This window comes from Mustela putorius, unplaced genomic scaffold (assembly GCF_011764305.1).
Source record: "Mustela putorius furo isolate JIRA1106 unplaced genomic scaffold, ASM1176430v1.1 tig00003845_pilon_pilon_pilon, whole genome shotgun sequence".
Lineage (NCBI taxonomy): Eukaryota > Metazoa > Chordata > Mammalia > Carnivora > Mustelidae > Mustela > Mustela putorius.
Window position 1 is genome coordinate 70,384,070 of NW_025421998.1, and position 26,991 is coordinate 70,411,060.

The window sequence follows — 26,991 nt, forward strand, 5'->3', positions numbered from 1 at the left end:
CTCTATTGTGTAAAAAACAATGCCCATTAAAAAGACTGGAAAGAAATGTGCCTAAACTTAACTGCGACTGAACAGTAATTTTTCTACAGCCACAGTCTTCTTTACATGCAAATTTTTTACACTGTGATCTTACTTCATTTGTAACAAGAAAAATATTCAATAGTGGTTTTAGTACAATATTATAAGTACACTAATAGAACTATTTATAAAAACATTTAATATTGGTATCAAAGAGTTATTTCTTTCTTTTTTTTTTTTTAAAGATTTTATTTATTTTATTTGACAGAGATTACAAGTAGGCAGAGAGGCAGGCAGAGAGAGAGATGAGGAAGCAGGCTCCCTGCTGAGCAGAGAGCCCGATGCGGGGCTTGATCCCAGGACCCTGGGACCATGACCTGAGCCGAAAGCAGAGGCTTAACCCACTGAGCCACCCAGGCGCCCCAAGAGTTATCATTTCTTTTGGGAAGTTTGAATTAAGGTCTGGGATGCAAGGTATTTCAAATATAGCCTAATATAATACAGCAACAGTTTATCAGAAAAAGGACATGTTATTCTTTCAACTGCCAGAAAGTAAGAGCAAGCATGTACCACTAGGGGAATTTAAACAGTTCTATATGACTAGAATAAAGGCTGCAAAAATGGCAAAAGCAGGAGGAATAATGTTTACATACACGTGTTGGGTCCAGATGGTATATGAAGGAGTCCAGAGTTTTTAGAATGAAGAAAATCTAAACCTAGCCAGGTTAGATAACTTGTTTCAATGTTTAATTTCAATACTAAGTAACTCTTGACCCACAACAATCATGTTTGGAAACTTTCTTTCAAATACTTAAACCTAACTAATTTTTCTCCTTTAAAATAAACTGGAGGGGCAGCTGGGTGGCACAATCAATTAAGCAGCAGATTCTTGGTTTCTGCTCAGGTGATGATCTCAGGGTTTCAAGATCAAGCCCCATCTTGGGCTCTGCACTCAACATGGGATCTGCTTCAGATTCTCTTTTCTTGATTCTGGCAGGGTAGAAGTGCAAATCCACTCCTTAAGAAACTCCTTGAGTTTTATACTCAAACAAAGGCAAACAATTTGAGAATTATTTATTCATTCAAACAAGCTGATCCTAAGTTAAGAACAGTAGGGTCTATTTGCCTAAAGCCACTCTTATCCCCTCCCCCCCCCTTGGTTAGTTGATATAGAAATTCTTCAAGGACAGGGATGGTTATGAAAGTCAACAGCTTCACTGCTGGAAGGGGCTAACTTGATTTGAAGCAAAGGGTCAAAAACCCATACAGGGCATTATCAGTAAAAGTAGAAAACAAACAAAGTCAGCAGCTATGCTAGTCTGAGGTTGCAGCTTTAGTTGGGCTGAGCTACTGGAGAATTAGTAAAAAATTTAACCAGAAAGTCCTGAAAATGAGAAAGGCATATAGGGGCTGCATAAGGTCTCCACATAGCCTTGAATGATCTGGAGACTAAGTGAACATGCACAGGAGCTCCAAGAGGGTCTGGTGAAAAGTATATGGTTAGGGAGTCTGGAAAACTGCCTAAGTTTTTAAAGCACTCCCTAATCAACACACACCCACTCGTAGAGGGCAGAAGCCTATCTGGCTTGAGATATTTGGGTAGAACCTGTGCTATCAATGACCACTATACTATGCAGAGGAAACAAGCCTAAAAAGTAAAAACGACAATACCATACAAGCTGCAAAGAAGGCAGATCCCACAGATTAAGCCCTAGCCCTAGCAAATTACTAAAAAACCACCACCACCATCCTACTTTGGGGAAAAACCCCAAATGAGAGTTTCCACAATGTATTATCAAAAATACACTGGGTGACTTTTAACAAATTATGAGACATACAAACAAAAACAGGAAAGTGTGGTCCATACCCAGGAAAAATAGTAAAATAAAAAAATTACTCTGAGTAAGCTCAAATGTTGAATTTAACAAAGACTTCAAATTAACTATTATAAAAATGTTCCAAGAATTAAAAGAAAACATGTTTAGAGAAGTAAAGAAAAATATGATGACAGTAATACAAGTAAGGTAATCTCAACAGTAAAATACTATAAAAAAGAACCATATAGAAACTCAAGGGTTGATATTTTCTAGATGTACCTGTCTTTGATAGCAGTGTAACTATATTTTTATATTGTCATTTAAAAAATATTCAAGCTGCCTTCGGTTCAGGTCATGATCTCAGAGTCCTGGGATCGAGTCCCGCATCGGGCTCTCTGCTCAGCGGGGAGCCTGCTTCCCTCTCTCTCTCTGTCTGCCTCTCCATCTACTTGTGATTTCTCTGTCAAATAAATAAATAAAATCTTTAAAAAAAAAAAAAAAGAATGTTCATAACACTCTGAGTTACAGGATGTTCAGTAAGTCACTATGCTTTGTAAGCTCTGTAGTAACGTTTGAAAAAAGGTAAAAAAAGATGCCTTAATCCTTTCCTACTGAACTAATCAAATGTATTCAATTAGTTTTCAAATGAAACTGCTTACAACTGATTAGAGAGTATTGTCAACATGGTATAAAATCAAAGTAGCCAGAGGTAACACTATGTTCGATATCTGTAAAATTAAATTGTTAAAAAGCTAATACATTTTATTTTCATGGTTAGCTTTCAGTGTCTATCAAGAATGTTTCTAGAATTATTCAAGTGTAGCATTTTCAAGAGATTAATAAAGTATTACTTGATACTACAATTCTGGTACTAAGGTATATAAATAATTTTAATACTACTATTCATTAGATTGTAATACTTATGTGCTTATATATATAAATATAGAACAAAATACTATTCACCCATAAAAAAGAACGAAATCCTGCCATTTTTAATAACATGGACAGATCTTCAGGCCATTATGCTAAGTGAATTAAGTCAGAGAAAGACAATCTAAGACAAATACTTATATATGGAATCTAAGAGAAGATAAACTCATAGAAACAGATGTAACCGTGGTTACTAGAGGGGGTGATAAGGGCTGGAGTAGAGAAATTGGGTGAAAGATACAAACTTTCAGTCATAATGTAAGTTAAAGGGATGAACGGTATACCATGACAACTATAGTTAACACTACATTGTATATTTCAAAGTTGCTAAAAGAATGGATCTTAAAAGTTATCACAAGAAAAAAAATTATAACTGTGAGGTGATGGATAGTAACCAAACTTGTAATCATTTTACAATATTTACATATATCAAGTCACGTTGTATACCTTAAACTTACACAATATTTTATCTCAATAAAACTGGAAAATATCCAATTACTTACTAAATAAGTAAAATTTGTGCCTACGCATACATATATTACTAGTAGGCAGATTTTCCTATTAACAATAAAACAATGGCAATTGGCTCTATTAATAATCTTCCATTATTCCTTGTGATTTTTTAATTAGTGGATACTGACTTTAAATTAAACACAGTTTAAAATGGATTTTGTTATTTTGATTCTTTGATTCCCATAAGAGTGATTACATTTAAGAAACTATTCTTTTTCATTTTTCCTGAATATAATCTATTAAAGAACCACTAGTTTTCCAGATATCCCTTAAAATTTATGCTAGTTTTCCACCTAGTAATATTACAAATATGTATTTTTCAGCCTAATCTATTATCAGGGGAGCAAGCAAACAGCCCACTACTTATGGTAAATCATTACACTATTTTACATTATTTATACAGCTATCCAGGATGATGTTAATAACTGGAGTAGAAAACGTATACTTACTCAGTTATAAATTCAGGGTTTGTAAAGCTGAGGTTGGTTAAATGACCTTCAAGTTTAGAAGACTCGTGTGTATTTAAGGCTGGAGTGGTCTTAGTGGCGAGTACAGCTCTTTTTTCATCTTTTTCAAGTGCTTTTCTCTTCCCACCATTTTGGAAATATTCTCTGCATACACTACAAGGCAAAATGAAATTATATTTTAAAACACTAAAGATAAATATAAAACAAAGTACGAAAACATTAGCCTTTATTAATCAAAATGAGAAATTTCAATTATAAATTCTTACTTTGAAAATGTCACATAGAGGGACACCTGGGTGGCTCAGTGGGTTAAAGCCTCTGCCTTTGGCTTAGGTCCTGATCCCAGGGTGCTGGGATCGAGCCCCACATCACCCCCACATGGGGCTCTCTGCTCACCAGGGAGCCTGCTTCCCCCTCTCTCTCTGCCTACTTATGATCTCTCTCTCTGTCAAATGCATAAATTAAAAAAGAAAGAAAGAAAGAAAATGTCACATACAGGTTAAGTTTGAGCACCTGTAGCACTTTTAACTACCATACAACAAAGCATAATCTAGATTATATTTAATAAATAAAGAGTATGTTGGAGCGCCTGGGACGCACAGTTGGTTCGCATCTGATTTGGTTTCAGCTCAGGTGGTTATCTCAGGGTTATGAGATTGAGCATGAGATCTCCATGCTCAGCAGAGTCTGCTTTGGATTCTATCCCTCTGTCTCTCCCATTTGTGTGCTCTCTCTCTCATTTAAAAAAAAAAGTATGTTTTCAAGGGTACTGATGTGTCTGTATGTTTTGCTGAACTGTATTCTTAACTAAAACTTGAGTTCCTCCAGAAAAGCTTAGATAGCTCTGCTATTCAGTGAGAGCATACAAAAAGAATAGTCATTACAGTTAATTCGGAGCTAGCTTTGCTGGTGATAGACAGATACCCTAATAGTTGTTTCTTAGATCCCTGCTGGTTTATGAAAACAAAATCAGGATGTCAACATATTAAGAATCATTAATCTTCTTATTTGCTGTGAGAGAAGGGAACAAAAATCTAGTTCAGGTAAAAATGGTACTGTCATTACAGGTAAACATTCAGAGAACAAAAGTTTGAATGTAAGAGTGGTTTCTGTAACACCTGGAAAGTATTCTTAACCATCAAGAAGAGATCATTCCTGTCCCAATTCTTTCACTATTAAAATGAAGCGTTTTTGAAGCTGTATCATTTTAAGATCACACAGTTTAGAACACATCAGGTTGCTATCGAGAATCAGAAACTGATGACTGACATAACTTTATAAACAATTTTCTTCATACCTAATACAATTTTAGAGTGAATATAGTAGGGTACCATGCCTGGGTATGTAATAGGACAACAAACATGAATCACAGAATCAAATCAAATATTTATTAGCTATTAAAGAAAGGAATCTTAAGGTAAAATAGACTAATCTAGCTCTGGCCCTTGAGTTTACACTGTGATAGGAAATACACATGTGAAAACAACTGATATAATTATCAAAGCTACTGAAAATGTAGGAGAATGGAATCTTGAAAATTTTTGTTTTTAGATCTTTAAAACACATTATTAGTACATAGAGATCATATTTGAACAAAGCTAGACTATTTTTCTCCACAGACACTGCTCGGTGAATTTCTAGAAATATATGACAAAAGAAGAATTGAAGCATTAACTTAAAACTGGTTTCTGCAAGCAGAACTACGGTTTAATGCCCACCTCTCCTCCTAAAGGATGCTATTCGTTCAACTTTAGTTTTTTTAGTAACTACTATGAAGACTTTTTAGAAAAAAAAAAAAAAAGACTTCTTTAATTTTTCCTATGTAGACTTAGTTTTAATTCTTATATGCAGGAGTTAAAACCCATTAATCATAAATCAAATATTTATTAAATATTAAGAACAGAGAGCTCCCATGTGCCAGGCACATCTGTGATGTGAAAACAAATTGAAGAAGTCACTGCTGTCCCCAAGGAGTTCAGAGTAATGATGACAATTATACAACAATAAAGAAAACAAAATTGAAAAAGACAAAATACAATTGATAAACAACCCAATCAGTAATATACGCTGACATTAAAAATATGAGTAGGAATAAATCAGGCAAGGAAGAATGTTAGTTTAGGGGTAAGTGATTTCCTGGCTAAGAGAATAGCATGAGTAAAAGCACAGAAAATAAAAAGCTTCATGGATCCTGCAGAGACGGACACCCATTCAAGGTACGTGAAAGGTAAAGTGCCCAGTAGAAAACGGATGGATGGACTCACAAGTAAAAATGCCCTGAGGCCAACACAAATATAGCAGGGAAAGGAAACTAGTTGATACTGGAATAATAAGCAAGCCTCAAATATGGCAAGATTCAAAGGCTAATTTAAAGATGTAGACTTCAGACATCTAATTTAATGACAGAAAGCAGTTTACAGATTTCCTGAGGTGGGGCTAAAACTGCAAAAGTGCTGAATGGAGCTTTTTAATGTGATGGAAATACAGTGGTGGTGATGGTTACAGAAGTGTAAAAATTGTCCATATCCACTGAATTGTATGCTAAAATTGATGCCATTTTGTTGTATATAATTAAACCTCAGTAAAATTGATAAAAAAATGTAGCCTTTACAACCTTAGAATGAATACTAAAAACAATGCCTCTCCAATATGTAACATTTCACTAAGGCATGAAACACAAGAGTAAAGAGCTTGCTTACCTTTTTATTGGGTAGCACCATATACAACTACTGATATTCAAGAATTCCTGAATTATAAAAATAGCAATTTTACATGGTTTAACATCATAGTTATCTAGAAACTTCGTAGCGAAATACTTACAGAGCTAGAATTCCAGATTCTCATAAAATATCAGCCATCTAAATTCCAATCTCCCTATATACTTTCCAAAGAATATATAGATATTTCAGTATAGCAATAAAAGCATATACAGTTCATGCCTATGGCATAACTAGAAACCAGAATAGCACTTCATTTTAGATGTAAATGTTTAAATGTAAATGGAAAATAAAAACCAGAGGCCAACTGAACTGGCTTTGGAGTCCCCCAAAGTACAGTCAGATGATGACTCTATAAAAAGAGGGTAAGATATCAAGGGGTCTTAAAAGTGGCAAAAAAAAACAGATTAACACCAGTAAGATATACCATCCAAGAGAGGGGTCCAACTCTGAGTGGGAAATTTTAAGAAAAGATTTGGGACATTGTGAACTAGAGCATTAGCCACTGGAAGGTCAAGAGGACATCATACACAGACATACACAAAAAGTATATGTCTCCAAAAAGAAGAGCCTTGAAAAAACTGCTTCCGGGAAAGAAAAGAGGCACCTTGAAAAAAGGAAGTATCTCTGGAGACTTGGTGATAAAGGAAAAAAATGAAGCAATTAAGGATAATGAGATGTTATAATCTACACATAGTAAGAAAATCATATATCAGACTAAAAGAGGACAATATTTATTAAGGGAACCATACTCTTGTATTTGTGGCAAACAAGCAAGGTTCTTTGGATTTAAAGAACAGAGTAATCCACACAAACTCCTATCTACCTACCTGCCCAATGAACCCAGAAACCAGAAAAGGTTCTATTAGAGGGAAAGAGAAAAATAATCAAAACTTTTAAGTGAATGAAAATTCTCAAAAACACAGAGCCAAAAACAGCCATAAAAGAGAAAAATAAAAGAGAAAATTACACATAATTTAGTAAGCAACTGCATATATGAAAGAATATTTCATATCTGAAATAAAACTGAGAGCAAAAAGGAATAAATAATGGAGAGATATTCCATAAATATGAATAGGAAGATACAATACAGTCACAACAGCAGTCCTTCCCAAATTGATCTACAAATTTAATACAATCCCAATCAAAATCACAGCAAATTATTTTGTGGATACCAACAAACCAATTTTAAAGTTTATATGGAGAGGTAAAAGACCCAGAATAGCCAATACAATATTGAAGGACTGACCACTATCTGACTTCCTGTAACTTACTATAAAGTTACAGTGATCAGAAGAGTGTGGTGTTGGTGAAAGAATGGGCAACTAGATCCATGGAACAAAAGAGCAAAGCAATGCAATGGGGGTAAAGACAGTCTTTTCACCAAATGTTGCTGGAATGACAACTAAATACCAAAAAATGAACCTAAACATAGACATTACACCCTTCACAACAATTTACTCAAAATGGATCACAGTAAAACACAAACCTATCTTAAAGGGTTTTATAAATTTTCTAGGAGAAAATCTGGGTGACCCTGGGCTTGGCAATGACTTTTCTGATATAACACCAAAGTCAAGATCCATGAAAGAAAGAATTGAGAATTAGACTTCATTAGAATTAAAAACTGCTTTGCAGAAGAGAATGAGAGAATGAGAAAAGAATGAGAACACAAGCCACAGACTGAGAGAAAATCCCTGAAAAGGCATAGCTGATGAAGGACTCCTATCTGAAATATATGAAGAACTCTTAAAACTTAATATTAAGAAAATAAACAAACAAACAAAAAAACCCCAACCCTGAACAGATACCTTACCACAAGCATAACAAATAGCATGGAGGATAAGGGGAGATGGAGAGGAGAAAGGAGTTGAGGGAAATTGGAAGGGGAGGTGAACTATAAGAGACTATGAAAAACAATTTGAGGGTTTTGACGGGGCGGGGGGTGGGAGGTTGGGGGAACCAGGTGGTGGGTATTGGAGAGGGCACGAATTGCATGGAGCACTGGTGTGGTGCAAAAACAATGAATACTGTTACGCTGAAAAAAATAAATAAATTAAAAAAAAAGATACCTTACCACAGAAGATATACAGATAGGAAATAAGCATATGAAAAGATGCTCCAGGTCATATGTCACTAGGGAAATGCAAATTAAAATTGCAATTTACTACTACACACAAATAGCATAGACAAAATCCTGAACATTAAAACCACCAACTGCTGGGGTGCCTGGGTGGCTCAGTGGGTTAAGCCTCTGCCTTCGGCTCAGGTCATGATCTCAGGGTCCTGGGATCGAGCCCCGCATTGGGCTCTCTACTCAGTGGAGAGTCTGCTTCCTCCTCTCTCTCTGCCTGCTTCTGCCTACTTGTGACCTCTCTCTGTCAAATAAATAAAGAAAATCTTTAAACAAACAAACAAACAAACAAAACACCAACTGCTGATAAAGATGTGGGGCAATAAGAACTCTTATTCGTTACTAGTGGGAATACAAAGTGAAAAAGTAAACACATTTTTACCATACAATACAGCAATCACACTCCTTGATATTTGCCCCTCCCCACAAAAGGAAAACTCACTTCCACACAAAAACCTGCAGATTGATGTTTACAGCAATTTTATTCATAACTGCCAAAACTTGGAAGCAATCAAGATGTCCTTTAGTAGATGAGTAAAGAAAGAACTTGTGGTATAGCAAAACAATGGATTATTATTTAGTGCTAAAAAGAAATGAGCTATTGAGCCATGAAAAGACAATGAAGAACCTTAAATGCACATTATTAAATGAAGATGCCAATATGAAAAGGCTATATATTGTGATTCCAACTTTTTGACATTCCAAAATGCAGGACTATGGAAAGAGTTAAAAACATCTGTGATTGTCAGGAGTATGGCGAAAGAAGGGATATGCAGATAAAGTAGAGAGGATTTTTAGGGCAGTGAAAATATTCTGTGTGATACTATACTGGTGAATACTTATCATTATACATTTGTCAAAACCCACAGAATACACAAAACCAAAAGCAAGCCCTAATGTAAACAAACTATGGACTCCGGGTGATAATGATATGTCAATGTGGTTCATCAATTACAATAAATGTACTACTCTAGTGTACCACTATGTTGATACTGGAGGATATTGTGCGTATGTGTGGGTTGGGTGTACATGGGAATTGTGCTTTCTGCTCAATATTACTGTGACCCTAAAATTGCACTAAAAAATAAAGTTTACTTGAAAGGAAAAAACCCTCAGTTCAGAACAGATCTCACATGCCCCCTGATGAAATACACTGAGGACACAATACCACCTATGTGATATTCCTGCTAATATACTTAAATCTAATGACAAAAAAACAACCATACAAATCCAAACTGAGAGTCTGTAAAACTTGTAAAATTTTATAAAAGAAAAAGAAAAAAAAGGAGATTCCACATATGAGGGAAATCATATGGTATTGTTTTTCTCTGACTTATTTTGCTTAACAAGAGACAAACAGAGTTGCTGGAGGGAAGGTGGGTAGAGGGATGGGCTAAATGGGTGATGGGTGGTGTGCCTGGATGGGCTCAGTTGGTTAAGGTGGTGGGCTCCCTGCTTAATGCGGAGTCTGCTTTTTTCTTGCTGACCCTTACCCCACTCATGCTTGCTCTCTCTCTCTCTCAAATAAATAAAATCTTAAAAAGGGGGGGGGTACCTAGGTGATCACTCCATTAAGCGGTTGACTCTTGATTTCTGCTCAGTCCTGGGATCAAGCCCAATGCACCTGGAAGTTGGCTTTAGGATTCTCTCTCTACTCCTCCCCCAGCTCACACACACATTCTCTCTCAAATAAATAAATGAATCTTTATGTGGTGCTTGGGTGGCTCAGTTGGTTAAGCGTCTGCCTTTGACTCAGGTCATGATCTTGGGGGTCCTGGGATTGAGCCCTGCGTCAGGCTCTCTGCTCAGTGGGGAGTCAACTTCTCCTTTTCCCTCTGTGTACTCACTCTCACTCTTGCTCTTTCTCAAGTAAATAAATAAAATCTTTAAAAAATTTTTAAATAAATAAATCTCTAAATAATGACTATAATCTTAATAAATAAATAAATAAAATGGGTGATGGGTATTCAGGAGGGCATCTGTTGTGAGGAGCACAGGGCATTAAATTTAAGTGATGAATCACTAATTCTACTCCTGCAACTAATATTACACTATATGTTAACTAACTAGAATTTAAATAAAAACTTGAAACAAAAAGAGAGAGAGAGAGAGAGAGAAAGTGAGAGAGAAAGAGGAAGAGAGAAAGCTAGAGAATTTGCCTCAACTAAGTGCAATGACACAATTTAAAGTACTAGGAATGAAAGTCTTCTGATTTCTGGAACTGACTCCCAAACAGTTCAGCAGAGAATGAAGGGGAAAAGAGGAGAGGGTAGGGAGTACATGGAAAGAAGACAGAAAATAAGACTAAAGCAGAGAAACATTGTTTTCAGAAGCTGAAGGAAAGAAGGTGTGACTCAAGGATTTTTATCTAGCTAAGCTGTGCAATTTGTAACAAAACTATAGAAAGACGGCTTTTGGTATGTAAGAACTCAGGGAACATCATAGTTGCAAGCTGCTCTTAAAGGATTTACTGGAAGATGAATTTCATCCATGAGATGACTGAGAAATGTTAATGAAGAGACTGGTAATGAATAAAAACGGGAAACTTTATAATGCTGAAGGCCACAATTTCCAAAGAAAATGCAATAGTTATGAATATTTATGTGCCATTTATCATAGCAGCCATCTTCACAAAGCAGAAACTCCATGAGATGCATGGAGAAATAGACACAACTAACAATAGGGAACTTTAAGACACAATTCAATCAACTGAATGAATATTAGGCAAGAGCAGAAAAGCCAGAAGGAGCAGAATAAAGTTTATCTTATTAACATAACAAACTCTGCTCTCTAATAGAAAGTATAGCTTCTTTTTGAGTGCACACTGAATATTCATAAAAATTACCATACATATGTATTATGTCATGAAGAAAACCACAGTAAGAGTCACAGAAAAATAATAAAACAGATGAAATCATCCAATCATAATGCAATAAAAGCAGAACAAAATAAAACAAAAAGTCCTTCACCTATAAATTTAAATCCATTAATATAATTCACTGCATTCATATATTTACATAGACTCATATTCATTTTCACAGATGCTGAAAGGACATTCAGCAAATTCAACACCTATTCCTAATAAAAACACTCAGTAAAATAGGCATTGGTGAATACTTCCTAACTGTAAAATTATACATACATATCAGCCAAAAAGCCAGTAATGTTTTTAATGGCGACACACCAAACACATGATTGCTAAATTTATAAGGCAAAAGTATGCAACAGAAAAAAGCATTGGTCAAAAGAACTAGAGAGAAAGAGAAGAGGAGTCAAAACAGCAGAGGAGTAGCAGACTGAGACGACATCAGGTAACAGGAGTTCAGCTAGATAGTTATCAAACCATTCTGAACACCTACAAACCCAACAGGAGATCAACGAGAAGAGCAACAATTCTAGAAACAGAAAATTGACCACTTTCTGAAAGGTAGATCTTGCGGAGAAGCCAATCCAAAGCTACAGGAAGAGAGACCACGGGGATGGGGCTGGCTCCCAACAAGCGGTGGAGCAATGGAGCACAAAATCTGAACTGTTAGAAGTCTGCTTCACTGAGGGACATCGCTCCAGAGTGGGGGTGGAGCCCTCATGGGGACAGTGTGGTTTCAGGTCCCGCGGGGTTACAGAAGGATGGGGGTGGCTTGAGTGTAGCAGAGCTCACAGGTATCAGAGCAGGGAAACCGACTACTGAGTGAGCTCTCTCAGCCTGGGGTTACCATAAACAGCACAGTTGAGCAGGAAAACCACAAGTGCCGATCTGGGGAGACTCACCTTCCTTCTCTGGAGGCAAGAAGCTGCTGGGTTTGGAGACTCCAAATGGACTGTGTGTCAGAGACAGAAACGCTCGGTCACAGGCCGGGTGAACTTGGAGCGTGGCCAGAGACCAGGGAGACGGGAGTGATAGACCACCTTTCTCCAAAGGCACAAGGAGGAGTGGGGGCCCGAGCTCTCTGCTCCTCCGGGCCAGAGATTGGGAGGCCACCGTTTTCATTCCCATCCTCCAGAGCTCTATGAAAACCATTCAGGTAACAAAGGTTCCCGAGAGCAAACCTGAGCAAATTAATTAGCCCGCTCCCTGGCAAGGGCTGAGCAATTCTGCCTTGGGCAAAGACATTTCAAATTCACTGCAACAGGCACCTCCCCCAGAAGATGAGCAAGAAGAGCCAGCCATGACCAGGCTCACTGACCAAGGAGAACAGAGGAATTTCAGAGGAGGAGAAAGCAAAGCATGGAATTCATAGCTTTCTCCCCATGATTCTTTAGTCTTGCAAAGTTAATTAAATTTCTTTAATTTTATTTTTTCCTTATTCTAATTTTTTTTAACTTTTCCTCTTTCCTTTTTTAACATTCTTAGTTTATCTTAACAATACCTTTTTTTAAAAAAAATATTTATATAAACCTTCATTATCGTAGAAATATTTTATCCTTCATTGTATCTAACTTTATTTTTTGTATACATAGAGGGCTTTTTCTTATTAAAAAAAAAAAAAAAACCTTTGGGATACAATATCTTCCAACAGATCAAAATATACCCTAAATCGACCAAAGGGCTTTGTTCTAAGTCTCAAGCCCGAGCAAATTCTCTCCACTTTCTTTTTCTTTTTCCAACCAACTTATCTTACCAATTCCTTTCTCAGAATTTATTTTTATCTTCATCTTTACAGTCATATTCCATCCCTTCATCATGTTTACTCTTATTTTGGTATATATATGTTTTTCTTTCTTTAAAATGTTTGAGAGGTAGTTTCTTCCAAGAGACCAAAATAAACCCAAATTGGCTCAGTTCTACTCACCAGTCTAATATAAATGTATGTATGTATGTATGTATATGTAAATATATGTATTATGTATATGTACATATATTATACATATATTATATATATTTATGCATTTTTGAATTTTTTAAAATTACATTTTAACCCCTTTTTTCTCCCCCCAATTTGGGATCTCATCTGATTTCGTTAGCATACATTTCTCTGGGGTCTTTGCCACCCTTTTAGTATTTTATTCTCTCATTCATATATTCTTATCTGGATTAAATTACAATGCGGAAAAACTCACCACAAAATAAAGAGCAATAGGAAGTACTGAAGGCTAGGGACCTAATCAATATGGACATTAAGAATATGTCAGAACTAGTGTTCAGAATGACAATTCTCTAGGTGCTAAGAGGGCTCGAAAAAGGCATGGAATATATTAGAGAAACCCTGTCTGGAGAAATAAAAGCCCTTTCTGGAGAAATAAAAAAACTAAAATCTAACCAAGCTGTTATCAAAAAAGGTATTAATAAGGTGCAATAAAAAACAGAGGCTCTTACTGCTAGGATAAATGAGGCATAAGAGAGATTTAGTGATATAGAAGACCAAACCATGGAGAATAAAGAAGCTGAACAAAAGAGAGACAACTACTGGAACACGAGGGGAGAATCTGAGAGATAAGTGATACTATAAGATGAAACAGTATTAAAATAATGGGGATTCCAGAAGAAGAGGAAAGAGAGAGGGGAGCAGAAGGTATACAGGAGCAAATTATAGTGGAGAATTTCCCTAATATGGCAAAGGGAACAACCAATAAAATCCAGGAGGCACAGAGAACCCCCTCAAAATCAATAAAAATAGGTCCATGCCCCATCATCTAATAGTAAAACTTACAAGTCTTAGTGACAAAGAGAAAATCCTGAAAGCACCTCAGGACAAGAAGTCTGTAATATACGATGATAAAAATATTAGACTGGCAGCAGACCTATCCACAGAGACCTATCTGGCAGGCCAGAAAGAACTGGCATGATTTATTCAGAGCACTAAATGAGAAAAACCTGCAGCCAAGAATACGATATCCAGCTAGGCTATCATTGAAAATAGAAGGAGAGATAAAAATCTTCCAGGACAAACAAAAACTAAAACAATTTGCAAACGTCAAGCTAGTCCTACAGGAAATATTGAAAGGGGTCCTCAAAGCAAAGAGAGAGCGTAAAATAGAACAGAAAGGAACAGAGACAATGTATAGGTAACTGTCACCTTACAGGCAATACAATGGCACTAAAATCATATCTTTCAATAGTTACCCTGAATGTAACAGGGCTAAATGCCCCAATCAAAAGACACAAGGTATTAGAATGGATAAAAAACCAAAACCCATCAATATGCTATCTATAAGAAATTCATTTTAGACCCAAAGACACCTCCAGATTTAAAGTGAGGGGGTAGAAAACAATTGTCCATGCTAAGCACCATCAAACAAAGAGCTGGGGTGGCAATCCTTAAGATTTTAAGCCAAAGACTATAATAAGAGATGAGGAAGGACACTATAGCATACTCAAAGGGTCTGTTGAACAAGAAGATCTAACAACATTAAATATCTACACCCCTAACGTGGGAGCAGCCGACTATATAAACCAATTAAAAACAAAATCAAAGAAACACATTGACAATAAGACATAATAGTAGGGGAGTTTAACACTCCCCTCACTGAAATGGACAGATCATCCAAAGAAAAGATAAACAAGGAAATAAAGGCCTTAAATGACAAACTGGACCTGACAGACATCACAGATATATTCAGAACATTCCATCCCAAAGCAAAAGATTACACATTCTTCTCTAGTACACATGGAACATTCTCCAAAATAGATCATACCATGGTCACACATCAGGCTTCAACTGGTACGAAAAGATTGGGATCAATCCCTGCGTATTTTCAGACCACAATGCTCTGAAGCTAGAACTCAGCCACAAGAGGAAAGAACTCAAATACCTGGAGGCTAAAGAGCATACTACTAAAGAATGAATGGGTCAACCAGGAAATTAAAGAAGAATTGAAAAACTTCATGGAAACAAATGATAATAACACAACTGTTCAAATCTGTGGGACACAGCAAAGGCAGTCCTGAGAGTAAAGTACATAGCAATACAAGCCTTTCTCAAGAAACAAGAAAGTTCTCAAGGACACAACCTAACCCTACATCTAAAGGAGCTGTAGAAAGAACAGCAAAGAAAGCCTAAACCCAGCAGCAGAAGAGAAATCATAAAGATCAGAGCACAAATCAATGAAATAGAAACCAAAAGAACAGTAGAACAAATCAATGAAACTAGGAGTTGATTCGTTGAAAGAATTAATGGGATTGACAAACCCCTGGCCAGACTTATCAAAAAGAAAAGAGAAAGGACCCAAGTTAAAAAAGATCATGAAAGAAAGAGGAGAGATCACAACCAACACCAAAGAAATACAAAAAATTATAAGAACAGATGATGAGCAACTATATGCCAAAAATCTGACAATCTGGAAGAAATGGATGCATTCCTAGAGACATATAAACTACCAAAACTGAACCCGGAAGAAACAGAAAACCTGAACAGACCATAACCAGCAAGGAGATTGAAGCAGTCATCAAAAATCTCCCAACAAACAAGAGCCCAGGGTTAGACGGCTTCCCGGGGGCATTCTCCCAAACATTTCAAGAAGAATTAATACCTATTCTCCTGACACTGTTCCAAAAAATAGAAATGGAGGAAAACTTCCAAACTCATTTTATGAGGCCAGCATCACATTGATCCCAAAACCAGACAAAGACCCTGCCAAAAAAGGAGAATTAAAGACCAATAACCTTGCTAAACAGATGCGAAAATTCTCACCAAAATATTAGCCAATAGGATCCAACAGTACATTAAAAGGACTATTAACCACGACCAAGAGGGATTTATTCCTGGGCTGCAAGGTTGGTCCAACATTCGCAAATCAATCAACGTGATACAATACAAAATAAAAGAACAAGAACCACATGATCCTCTAAATAGATGCTGAGAAAGCATTTGACAAAGTACAGCATCCTTTCTTGACCAAAACTCTTCAAAGTGTAGGGATAGAGGGTTCATACCTCTATACCATCAAAGCCATCTATGAGAAACCCACAGCGAATACCATTCTCAATGGGGAAAAACTGAGAACTTTTCCCCTATGGTCAGGAACACGGCAGGGATAGCCACTGTCACCACTGCTATTCAATGTACTACTAGAAGTCCTATCCTCAGCAATCAGACAACAAAAAGAAATTAAAGGAATCCAAATCGGCAAAGAAGTAGTGAAACTATCACTCTTTGCAGATATGATACTTTGTGTGGAAAACCTGAAAGACTCCACTCCACAACTGCTAGAACTCATACAGGAATTCAGTCAAGTGGCAGGATATAAAATCAATGCACAGAAATCAGTTGCATTTCTATACACCAACCACAAGACAGAACAAAGAGAAATTAAGGAGTCAATCCCATTTACAATGGCACTCAAAACCATAAGATACCTAGGAATAAACCTAACCAAAGAGGCAAAGAATCTGTACTCAGAAAACTATATAAAGTACTCATGAAAGAAACTGAGGAAGACACAAAGAAATGGAAGAATGTTCCATGCTCATGGATTAGAAGAACAAATATTTTGAAAATGTCTATGCTACCTAAAGCCATCTACACATTTAATGCAATCCCTATCAAAATACCATCAATGTTTTTGAAGAAATGGCACGACTACTCCTAAAATTTATATGGAACCAGAAAAAACCCCGAATAGCCAGAGGAATGTTGAAAAAGAAAGCCAAAGTCGATGGCATCACAATTCCAGACTTCAAGCTCTATTACAAAGCTGTCATCATCAACACAGTATGGTATTGGCACAGAAACAGACACACAGATCAATGGAACAGAATAGAGAGCCCAGAAATAGACCCTCAACTCTATGGTCAACTAATCTTCCACAAAGCAGGAAAGAATGTCCAATGGAAAAAAGACAGTCTCTTCCACAAATGGTGTTGAGAAAATGAAAAAAATGAAACTGGACGATTTCCATACACCACACACAAAAATAGACTCACAATGGATGAAGGGCCTCAATGTGAGAAAGGAATCCATCAAAATCCTTGAGGAGAACACAGGCAGCAACCTCTTCGACCTCAGCCACAGCAACTTCTTCCTAGAAACATCCCCAAAGGCAAGGGAAGCAAGGGAAAAAATGCACTATTGGGACTTCATCGAGATCAAAAGCTTATGCATAGCAAAGGAAACAGTCAACAAAACCAAAAGACAACTGACTGAATGGGAGAAGATATTCGCAAATGACATTATCAGATAAAGGGCTACTATCCAAAATCTATAAAGAACTTACCAAACTCAACACCCAAAGAACAAATAACCCAATCCAGAAATGAGTAGAGGACATGAACAGACATTTCTGCAAAGAAGATATCCAGATGGTCAACAGACACATGAAAAAGTGCTCCACATCACAGAGCATCAGGGAAATACAAATCAAAACCACAGTGAGATACCACCTCACGCCAGTCATAATAGCTAAAATTAGCAACTCAGGAGACGACAGATGCTGGCGAGGATGCAGAGAAAGGGGAACCCTCCTACACTGCTGGTGGGAATGGAAGGTGGTGCAGCCACTCGGCAAAACAGCACAGAGGTTCCTCAGCAAGTTGAAAATAGAGCTATCCTACGACCCAGTAATCACACTACTGGGTATTTACCCTAAAGATACTAATGTATTGATCCAAGGGGGCGTGTGTACCTGAATGTTTATAGCAGCAATGTCCACAACAGCCAGACTATAGAAGGAGCCTAGATGACCATTAACAGATGAATGTATAAAGATGATGTGGTTTATATGTATGATGGAATACTATGCAGCCATCAAAAGAAATGAAATCTTGCCATTTGCAATGATGTGGATGGAACTAGAGGGTATTGTGTTGAGTGAAATAAGTCAATCAGAGAAAGACAATTATCATATGATCTCTCTGATATGAGGAATTTGAGAGGCAGAGTAAGGGGTTTGGGGGTAGGGAAGGAAAAAATGAAACAAGATGGGATTGGGAAGGAGACAAACACCATAAGAGACTCTTAATCTCACAAAAGAGACTGAGGGTTGCTGGGGGTGGTGGTGGAGAGGGTGGTTGGGTTATGGACATTGGGGAGGGTATGTGATATGGTGAGTGCTGTGAAATGTGTAAACCTGACAATTCACAGACCTGTACCCCTGGGGCAAATAATACATGTTAGTAAGACAAAAAAATTTTTTAAAGAAAAAGGGAAAAAACAAACAAACCAAAAAAAAAAAAAACTAGAGAGAAAGAAAGAAAATTCTGTATAGTCACAGATGAGTTTACCTAGACAACCCAAAAAACTCTATAAGAAACCAGTATCAACAGTAAGATGATTCAGTAAAACAAGATGTAAAACATACAAAAATTAAAAACGTCTGTATATATAATATACATGTATATATATATATAATATATATATATATACATATATTAGCCTTTCTTAATATAATGGAAGGGAAGATCATATTTACAACAGCAATAAAATGTTAAATGCACATAACCCATATTCAGAAAATTGTAAGATACTATTGAACAACTCAAAAGCACAGTGGATCAAATGGAAAGATACATACATAACTTTTTCATGGACATGATTCAACATTACAAAGATGTCAGTTTTCTGTAGTTATTAAAAAATATAATATAAATCCAATAAAAATAAAAACTTACAAATTGAGTTATAAGAGTTGGTTCTAAAATACATGCCAAAAAACAAAACAAAACAAAACAAAAAAGCAAAACAAAAAGGAGAGAAGAAGAATCAAGAAAACCCTGAGAAGGAAGTGCAGGTGGTGGGGTGAGGTAGGGGGATGATGTTACAGAGTAACATAGATTAAATAATAGAGACAATGAAAAGCAACGAAGTCCTAAAACAGAACCAACTCTAGCATACAGTTGGCCAATTTGGCATAAAAATGTCATGCCAAATCACTGCAGAAAAGGGGGACTTTTTCATAAATCATGTTGGGGAAAAGGATAATTACTTGGTGGGGGGAGTTAGAGCTATACTTCCCAACAAATACCAGAATGAATTCTAAACAGGTCAGAGATCTAAACATAAAAAATGGTATCATTCAATTACTAGAAGAAAACTAAGTAAATGAGTAAACTACTCTTAGGAATTCTTATAGTCTGGGAATCAGAAGAGCTTTTCTAAGACAACTGAAATCTGTAAGCAATGAAAGAGGTACATATCTGATTATGTAAAAACAATTCTTCTACATGGCAAAATAAAAGCCTGCATGGCAAAAGATATAAAGAGTCAAAGAAAAAGGGCACATATCTGTAAATCATATAAAAAAAAACTATGAAAAAAAAAAGATAAAAGAAATCAAAAGGAATGGGAAAAAAAGGTATCCAAACCATAAACATATAACTCACAAAAAAAGGGTAATTTTTAAATATATGAACCATACTAACCTCACTCACAAGAGAAAATAAAACCACACAGATACCAGTTGCCACCTATCAAACTGGCAAAACTTTAAAAGGTAGGTGAGACTGTGAAGAAATAGGTATTCTTGTTTTTTGCTGGTGGAACTGCAAAATGATTTAACCTTATTTAAGGTTATCTAAGGTGATTTGACAATATCTAACAAAATCACATATACATTTGCTCTTCTACCCTGCAGTTCCACATCCAGGAAACTAAAAAGATACAATGCCAAAAATTCAAAATGAATACGCACTAGGGTATCCACTATAGCAGTATTTGTAACAGGAAAAGCTTATAAATAACTGACCAAAATGAGGAAGATATCTATATACTTGTGATTGGTTAATTTATGCTGTCAACTTGACTGGGCCAAGGGGTGCCTGGATATCTGGCTAAACATTCTAAGTGTTCCAGTGAGGATGTTTATGAATGAGATTAACATTTAAATTAGTAAACTGAGTAAAGCAGACTGTCCTTCATAACGGGGTGGGCCTCATCCAATGACTTTAAGGTTTGCATAGAACAAAAGGTTAACCTTACCCAGAGTATGAAAGCCTCCTCCAGCCTGACTGCCTTAGCACAGGGACACTGAATTTTTCCTGCCTTCAGACTCAGACTAAAACATCCGCTCTTCTTAGGCTTCAAGCCTGCCAGGTTTAAGACTGTAACTACACCACTGGTTCTCCTGGGTCTCCAGCATGTCAACTCATCCTGCAGATTTTGGGATTTGTCAGCCTCCATAAACAGGAGTCAATTCTCTGGAGAACCCTGACCAGTACAATACCAAAGAGTGATCTTCATGAGATATTATTAAATAAAATAGAAAGGTATAAAACAGTGTATGTAACATATATCACTTGAATACAGAAGAATAGGTGGATATATGTGTGTATGTGAATTTGGTTAATTCTTAAAAAAAAAAAACCAAGGATAAAACAAATGAAGAAAAAGGATGGGAGCATTTTATGAATACAACTTTTTATAAAGTTTTGAGTTTTGAACCATATAAATGTTTCATATTCCCACAAATTAAAATAGGGGAAAACTCATAAAAATGAAAGAAAAGTGAACACAACCATACACAAAAGAACTATTTCAAGTAACTTTTAAACATAGGATCCTGACCCTTAGTGGAATTATGTTCTAAAGACAAAAGAACTGCAAAGAAATTTTAAACTTCATCCAGTTTATTGTTAAATGTAAAACTGGTACTGTAATTTTCAAACCACTTTATGTGAACTATAGGACAAAAGCAAATGCATTAATATTATTCAGAACTAAGTCCTTTAGCAGCAGACCTAGTGCCCAGATCTTACTTTATCTTCTAAATGCCATTTCCCACTAAAAGAAAGTAGGGCCCTGTGAAGAAATAGTTTGATTCTAAGTCTCAGAGAGCAAAAGTAAAGATTCATATTGTCCTAGAGAGTTAAGAAAGTGCGCACAGGTGATGTCAGAACATAGAATCCAGCTTGGAAGGGGCTCCCACCGACTACATATGAAATAATCTGAACATCTTCCCCCCCTCCCAACAACAACAACAAAAGACTGATGGAAGACTGAATAAATAACTAATATCAGAGGCTACAGTGATATTGCAAAAATTAAAAAAAAAAAAGCCCTCAAAACCAAAAAATTTACTCATTACAATTGTAACAATTATACCAATTTCTTATTGAGAAAATTGCTAATTAAACAAAAAAAAATTAGGTATACATGTATGTATATTTTTACCCAGCCTTTCTGAAGAATAGGTTATTATTCCCTGTTCATAAAGAAAAGCTTTTATTTACAGAAGCTAATAAAAGCAAAGAATGATACAATTTGAACAAACATTTTACAAACCCAAATGAAACAGTTTATTTAATAAACAAATAAACCTGTTAGCTACTCAGAGGGACCTGGTTAAGCTGTTACTGGGAGAAAAGAACTATACAATCTGAAAAACAATGTATTAAGAAATTAAGAGAGCTAAAGATACAAAGGTCGAAAGGAACTAAAAGAAAGACCTAGATGAGAAGAGATCACAGGCACTTTGTACATTTGTTGAAAAGGTACATGGGTAGTAAAGGATCACGTCTTCCATAGTAGAAGGATTCTGCTTGATTAAAGGGAAACCAGCTGGGACGCCTGGGTGGCTCAGTTGGTTAAGCAGCTGCCTTCGGCTCAGGTCATGATCCTGGCGTCCTGGGATCGAGTCCCACATCGGGCTCCTTGCTCCACGGGGAGCCTGCCTCTCCCTCTGACTCTGCCTGCCACTCTGTCTGCCTGTGCTCACTCTCGCTCTCTCTGACTAAATAAATTAAAAAAAAATAAATAAATAAAGGGAAACCAGCAGAACTTTTAACGGTTGCTTAGAATAGTGTGACTAACTGGAATCTTTAAGAAACCCAAGTGCAGAGATTGTTCTCCCTGTTCTACTCCTGCAACTGCCCCACCCCACATAGGTCTTGATTTTCAAATATGAAAAAGGCAGTGGGGCAGCACTAGAGGCATGGAGTGTGACTAAAAAGCAGAGAAAATTCTTTGCACTCTTCTGTAGGCTAAGGTCTCAGAGTCTTGCCAGAGAAATGTTCTTGTTTTATACACAAGACAGAACTCACCCTCAAAGCATTTGAAGCCAGAGGTGAAATGAAACTATGTGATCCATTTTAACCCCTGATGGATCGAAGTGTCAGTCTCCCATCCTAGCAGCCACTCAATGGGGGGGAGGGAGGGGAAGCATGCCATCACTAGGGAAAACTAGTATTTATGCCAGTCTCTTCAAAACACAGTGTTTGTGTGTTCGTGTGTGTGTGTGTGTACACATATATATATATATATTTAAAAATTACCAGACATACAATGAAGCAGGAAAATGATCCATAACAGCCAAAAGAAAAAAATAGCCAAAAGATCTAGATAAAACATGTTGGAATAAACAAAGACTTTAAAATAATTGTTATAATTCTTTTAATTCAGAAAAAGGTTAACTGATTAGAACTTCAAAAGAAAAACGAAATCTCTAAAAGATGAACCAAATAATTATTATACAAAAATTGAGAAAATGGTATCGTGAAAATATCTCTCTTGGTAACAGACAGAACAAAAAGCCAAAAAAAAAAAAAATCGGTAAGGATATACAGATATTCTGAACAGTACTATCAACCATCTTGAAACCAAAAACCACAGAAGAGAGAATGTGGGATATTTTACACATAAACTGACATTTCTCTAAAAACACAAATAAAAACAAGAATCTAAAGAAATGTAACCACCAAATGTCATGCAGAGCCCTAATTAGATTTAGAAAAATAAATTATAAGGACATTTTGGGGACAATTCTAAAAAAAATCTGAATTTTTGAAATAAAATTTTTAGGAAATGAGAAAACTACTGTTAATTATTTAATGTGATGATGGTATGGTGGTTATGGAGAAGAATGTCCTTATTCTTAGGAGATGTGTGGGAATGAAAGTCATGTTTTCTGCAATTTACCTGCAAATGATTCAGAAACAATGTGTTTCTATGTACAAAGACTTAAAAAAGCAAATTCTTTTATTAAACATAATGACTATACGTTTGTGTCTTATTTCTAGTTTTTAGTATTTCATCCTATAAGTCAAATTTTATTTTATTTTATTTTTTTTGGCAGGAAATCATATGTAGAATTCATTTAGCTAAACAGCCAATAAAATCTTAGAAGGGTAATGTCGGTAAGGCTTAACTCACATATCAAATTCCTATGAAGTTTTAAGTATAATTAACTGGAAAGAAACTTCTGTTAGACCCTTTTTAAAACCCACTTTAGCTTTCAAATTACCACTGCTTTCTTAGAATTATCAACAGAGAAATGAATTATATATAACCCAAGTTAAAACTGCAGATAAATCAAGTTTCAAAATTCAATACTGTTTTGAAGCCTTTTCCCTCAAGCTAGTTTAAACTTTAAAGACATTATAAAACTCCTCATGGATTAAATCCCACAGTAAGATTAGTTTACAATATTTTGCCACTGTTCTTTTAGTTTGACCTCAATTCTTATGAATGTTCCTTTTCAGCAGTTTGACCTAAAAATGACCTCTTTCAGAACACATGTAGATACAATAACTATTGATAAAAACCACAAATCCAAGGAAAAACAGAGTGAAATGTGAGGCAGATTCATTATTCAAGGAAGGTACAAGCAAATGCTCCTATGAGAGTACCACCTATCAAAGTCCATTTAAGAAAATAAAGTCTGAGAGTTTGCTTGGTGTATTTGAATACTAATTTTAAAGCAGTGCTGCTGCTAAAAGCCAAGAATGGTGATCTTAAATAGTGATGGCGCTGATTTTCTGACTGGATTACATTATTACTCTGTGCAATAAAAGAAATACATGGTTCAGCAGTATATCTCATTTTGTGTTTCTTAGCTTGAGGAAGAAAATCTGTATTGTGGGTAAGTCAGATTTATAACCATTTTCCCTCCAGAACCAATCAAATGAAAAAACCCCAAAACATTTTAATTCCAAGCATCTTATTTCCTACTATTCTGGCTCCTTTCTTCAGTTCTCCAACTCCACAGTTCTTGGCATCCACAATCCATTGGTGGGTGATACCACCCTTTCACTCCCCACATCCAACTCATATTTATATATCATTATAATCACCATAATATATATACCATCATTTCCCTACCCCTCTCTTGAATCATTATATTCATTTGAGCATTAATCTTATTATACTAATGTTCTGCCCATTCACTTTCTCACTCTCTTAAAAAACTGTTTCCCTACAACTTTATACCTCGATTATTACATTAGCTTCCTGATTTCCTTAGTTACACCCTCCCCTTCCTATAGTCTATCTTAACACAGCAATTAATTCTTAAGAATTCCAGACACATTATAAAAGGTTAATAAAATCCTGTTAATCTTCTTAAAACATCCAGTGACTCATTCACACAGAACAAAAGCCAATGTCTTTACAATGGTTTACAAAATTTTACAGACTCTAGCTGTTCATTATCTTACTCTCTACCACTCTTCTTCTCCTCATATTTTGCTCTAGCCAAACTGGTTTCCTTACTGTTTCAGAAACAGCCCAGCAATAGTCTGTACCTCAAAGCCTTCAGAATTCTTAGGCTTGGTCTCTCACTTTTTTCGTGTTTTTTATACATATCACTTCAGTGAGGCCGACCCTGACTACCCTACTTAAAATCGTTCTATTTTTCCTTGCTTCACTTTTCTCATAGCACTTACTGTATCTGACTTAGCATATATTTAACTTATATATTGTTTCTTGCCTCTATTAGCATGAAAGAGAGAGCAAGACAGCAAGGATTTTGGTGGATTATTGTATTCTCAGTGCCTATGATGTGACTAGTACATAGTAGACAATCATTAAAAATTATTATGAGATGAACAAAATAATTAAATATATTTAATTTTTTCTCTGGATTATTTGTTGAATGAATGAAATACGCATTATTACATAACTTTTAAATGATATTAAAACAGAAATTTTGGATAGAATAACTACAATGAAATATAAACCAGAAGTTATCATAAACTTATTGTCCACATAAAAAGGAAATACTTTGTTTTCTGGGACTTCATTTTTTATTAATTTTTTGTTTATTTATTTTTTTAGAGAGAGAGAATAAGAGAGAGGAGGGGCATAATGAGGAAGAGAGAAAGAATCCTAAGTAGACTCCACCCCCAGTGCAGAGCCCTAGAGCTCTATCTCACAACCCTGAGGTCATGCTGTAAGCCAAAATCAAAAGTCAGTTGCTTAAGGGACTGAACCACCCAGCCACCCCTAAGAGTTCATTTTTAAACATTTTTTTCTTAAGATTTTATTTATTTACTTGAGAGAGAGACAGTGAGAGAGAGCACATGAGCGAGGAGAAGGTCAGAGAGAGAAGCAGACTCCCCATGGAGCTGGGAGCCTGATGTGGGACTCGATCCCGGGACTCCAGGATCATGACCTGAGCTGAAGGCAGTCGTCCAACCAACTGAGCCACCCAGGCGCCCAAGAGTTCATTTTTAAATTCAGTCAATATACATATCTATTCTCCTCTTTTTACCACCTTGAGAGAACTGACAGGAAGTATTTCACTTTCTGATATTTTAAATGTTAGAATTTATACTATTAATTTAAACTATGATAAGATAAACATTATCCAAAATAAATTTAAGTGCTACAACACTCTAAGTCATACAATAAAAATTCAGGCTTTTAACACTTTTAAGATGTTTTCAAATTTTAAATTATAGAAACATATTCACTTATACTTGAATCCAAATATAATTATGAAAAGAAATTTCTATACTATAACTTATTAATGAAGAGTTAAATGTTAAAACTATTTTAAATGTATTAGTGTTTAAGTATATTAAATGCATTTAAAATTATACTTTTATTTATTTTTAGAGCTATGTTTTAAAAAAGTTTAAACAAAATTAAAAGTTATATCCGAGAAAAACATTTTGATGAAAAAGAGATGAATAATATGAACCTAGGGAAAGAGAGTCAAGGGGGAAAAGTTATCTTAAAGATATAATCTGTTTAAAAACAGCTCTATTTTGGTACAGTGAATTATACAAAGCATTACTTGGATTTAAGAGTTTAAACAGTACATTAGAAACCGAAAATGTTAGTTCATAAAAACACTCACCTACAACACCATTCAATACGACCTTCGCCCTCACAAGTTTTTGCCCAATGGTTATCTGCCAAATTTTTCATTGCAACAGCATATTCACAAAGGGTTTCCTCATCCTCACAATGTTCTCGCCAGATCTTATCAAAATCTCCCACTAAAAACAAGGGGAAAAATGAATTAAGTTAATTTCACTTAAAAATATCTAAGGCTTTTAAAAAGTTTATTTCTACATAACCTATAATTACTTAAAAATGAGAAAAGCAAAATCATGAAATCCAATTTCATGAAACTTAAACTTTTTAATTTTAAAAGGTCCTTTATGCAAAGATGCAACATTTTAACTATGATGATATGTTAAATCAAATAAATTTTACCATTTTAAACAGATGGATTTGTGAAGCTCAAACTAATAAATATAAGCAGACATAGGTATGAGTTATTAGTTTATAAACCAAAAACAC

The 26,991-nt window shown here is 35.7% G+C and overlaps 1 protein-coding gene across 1 annotated transcript in view; it reads right to left on the reverse strand.

Moving 5' to 3' along the window:
* BMT2 (base methyltransferase of 25S rRNA 2 homolog) overlaps nt 1-26,991 on the reverse strand; it is a 106,382-nt gene that overhangs the window by 63,978 nt on the left and 15,413 nt on the right. Inside the window, exons 2-3 of the mRNA XM_004741938.3 lie at nt 26,543-26,684; nt 3,728-3,898 (exon numbers count right to left, since the gene is read on the reverse strand). Coding sequence (XP_004741995.3) covers nt 3,728-3,898; nt 26,543-26,684 — 313 coding nt within the window. The remainder of the gene's footprint in view (nt 1-3,727; nt 3,899-26,542; nt 26,685-26,991) is intronic.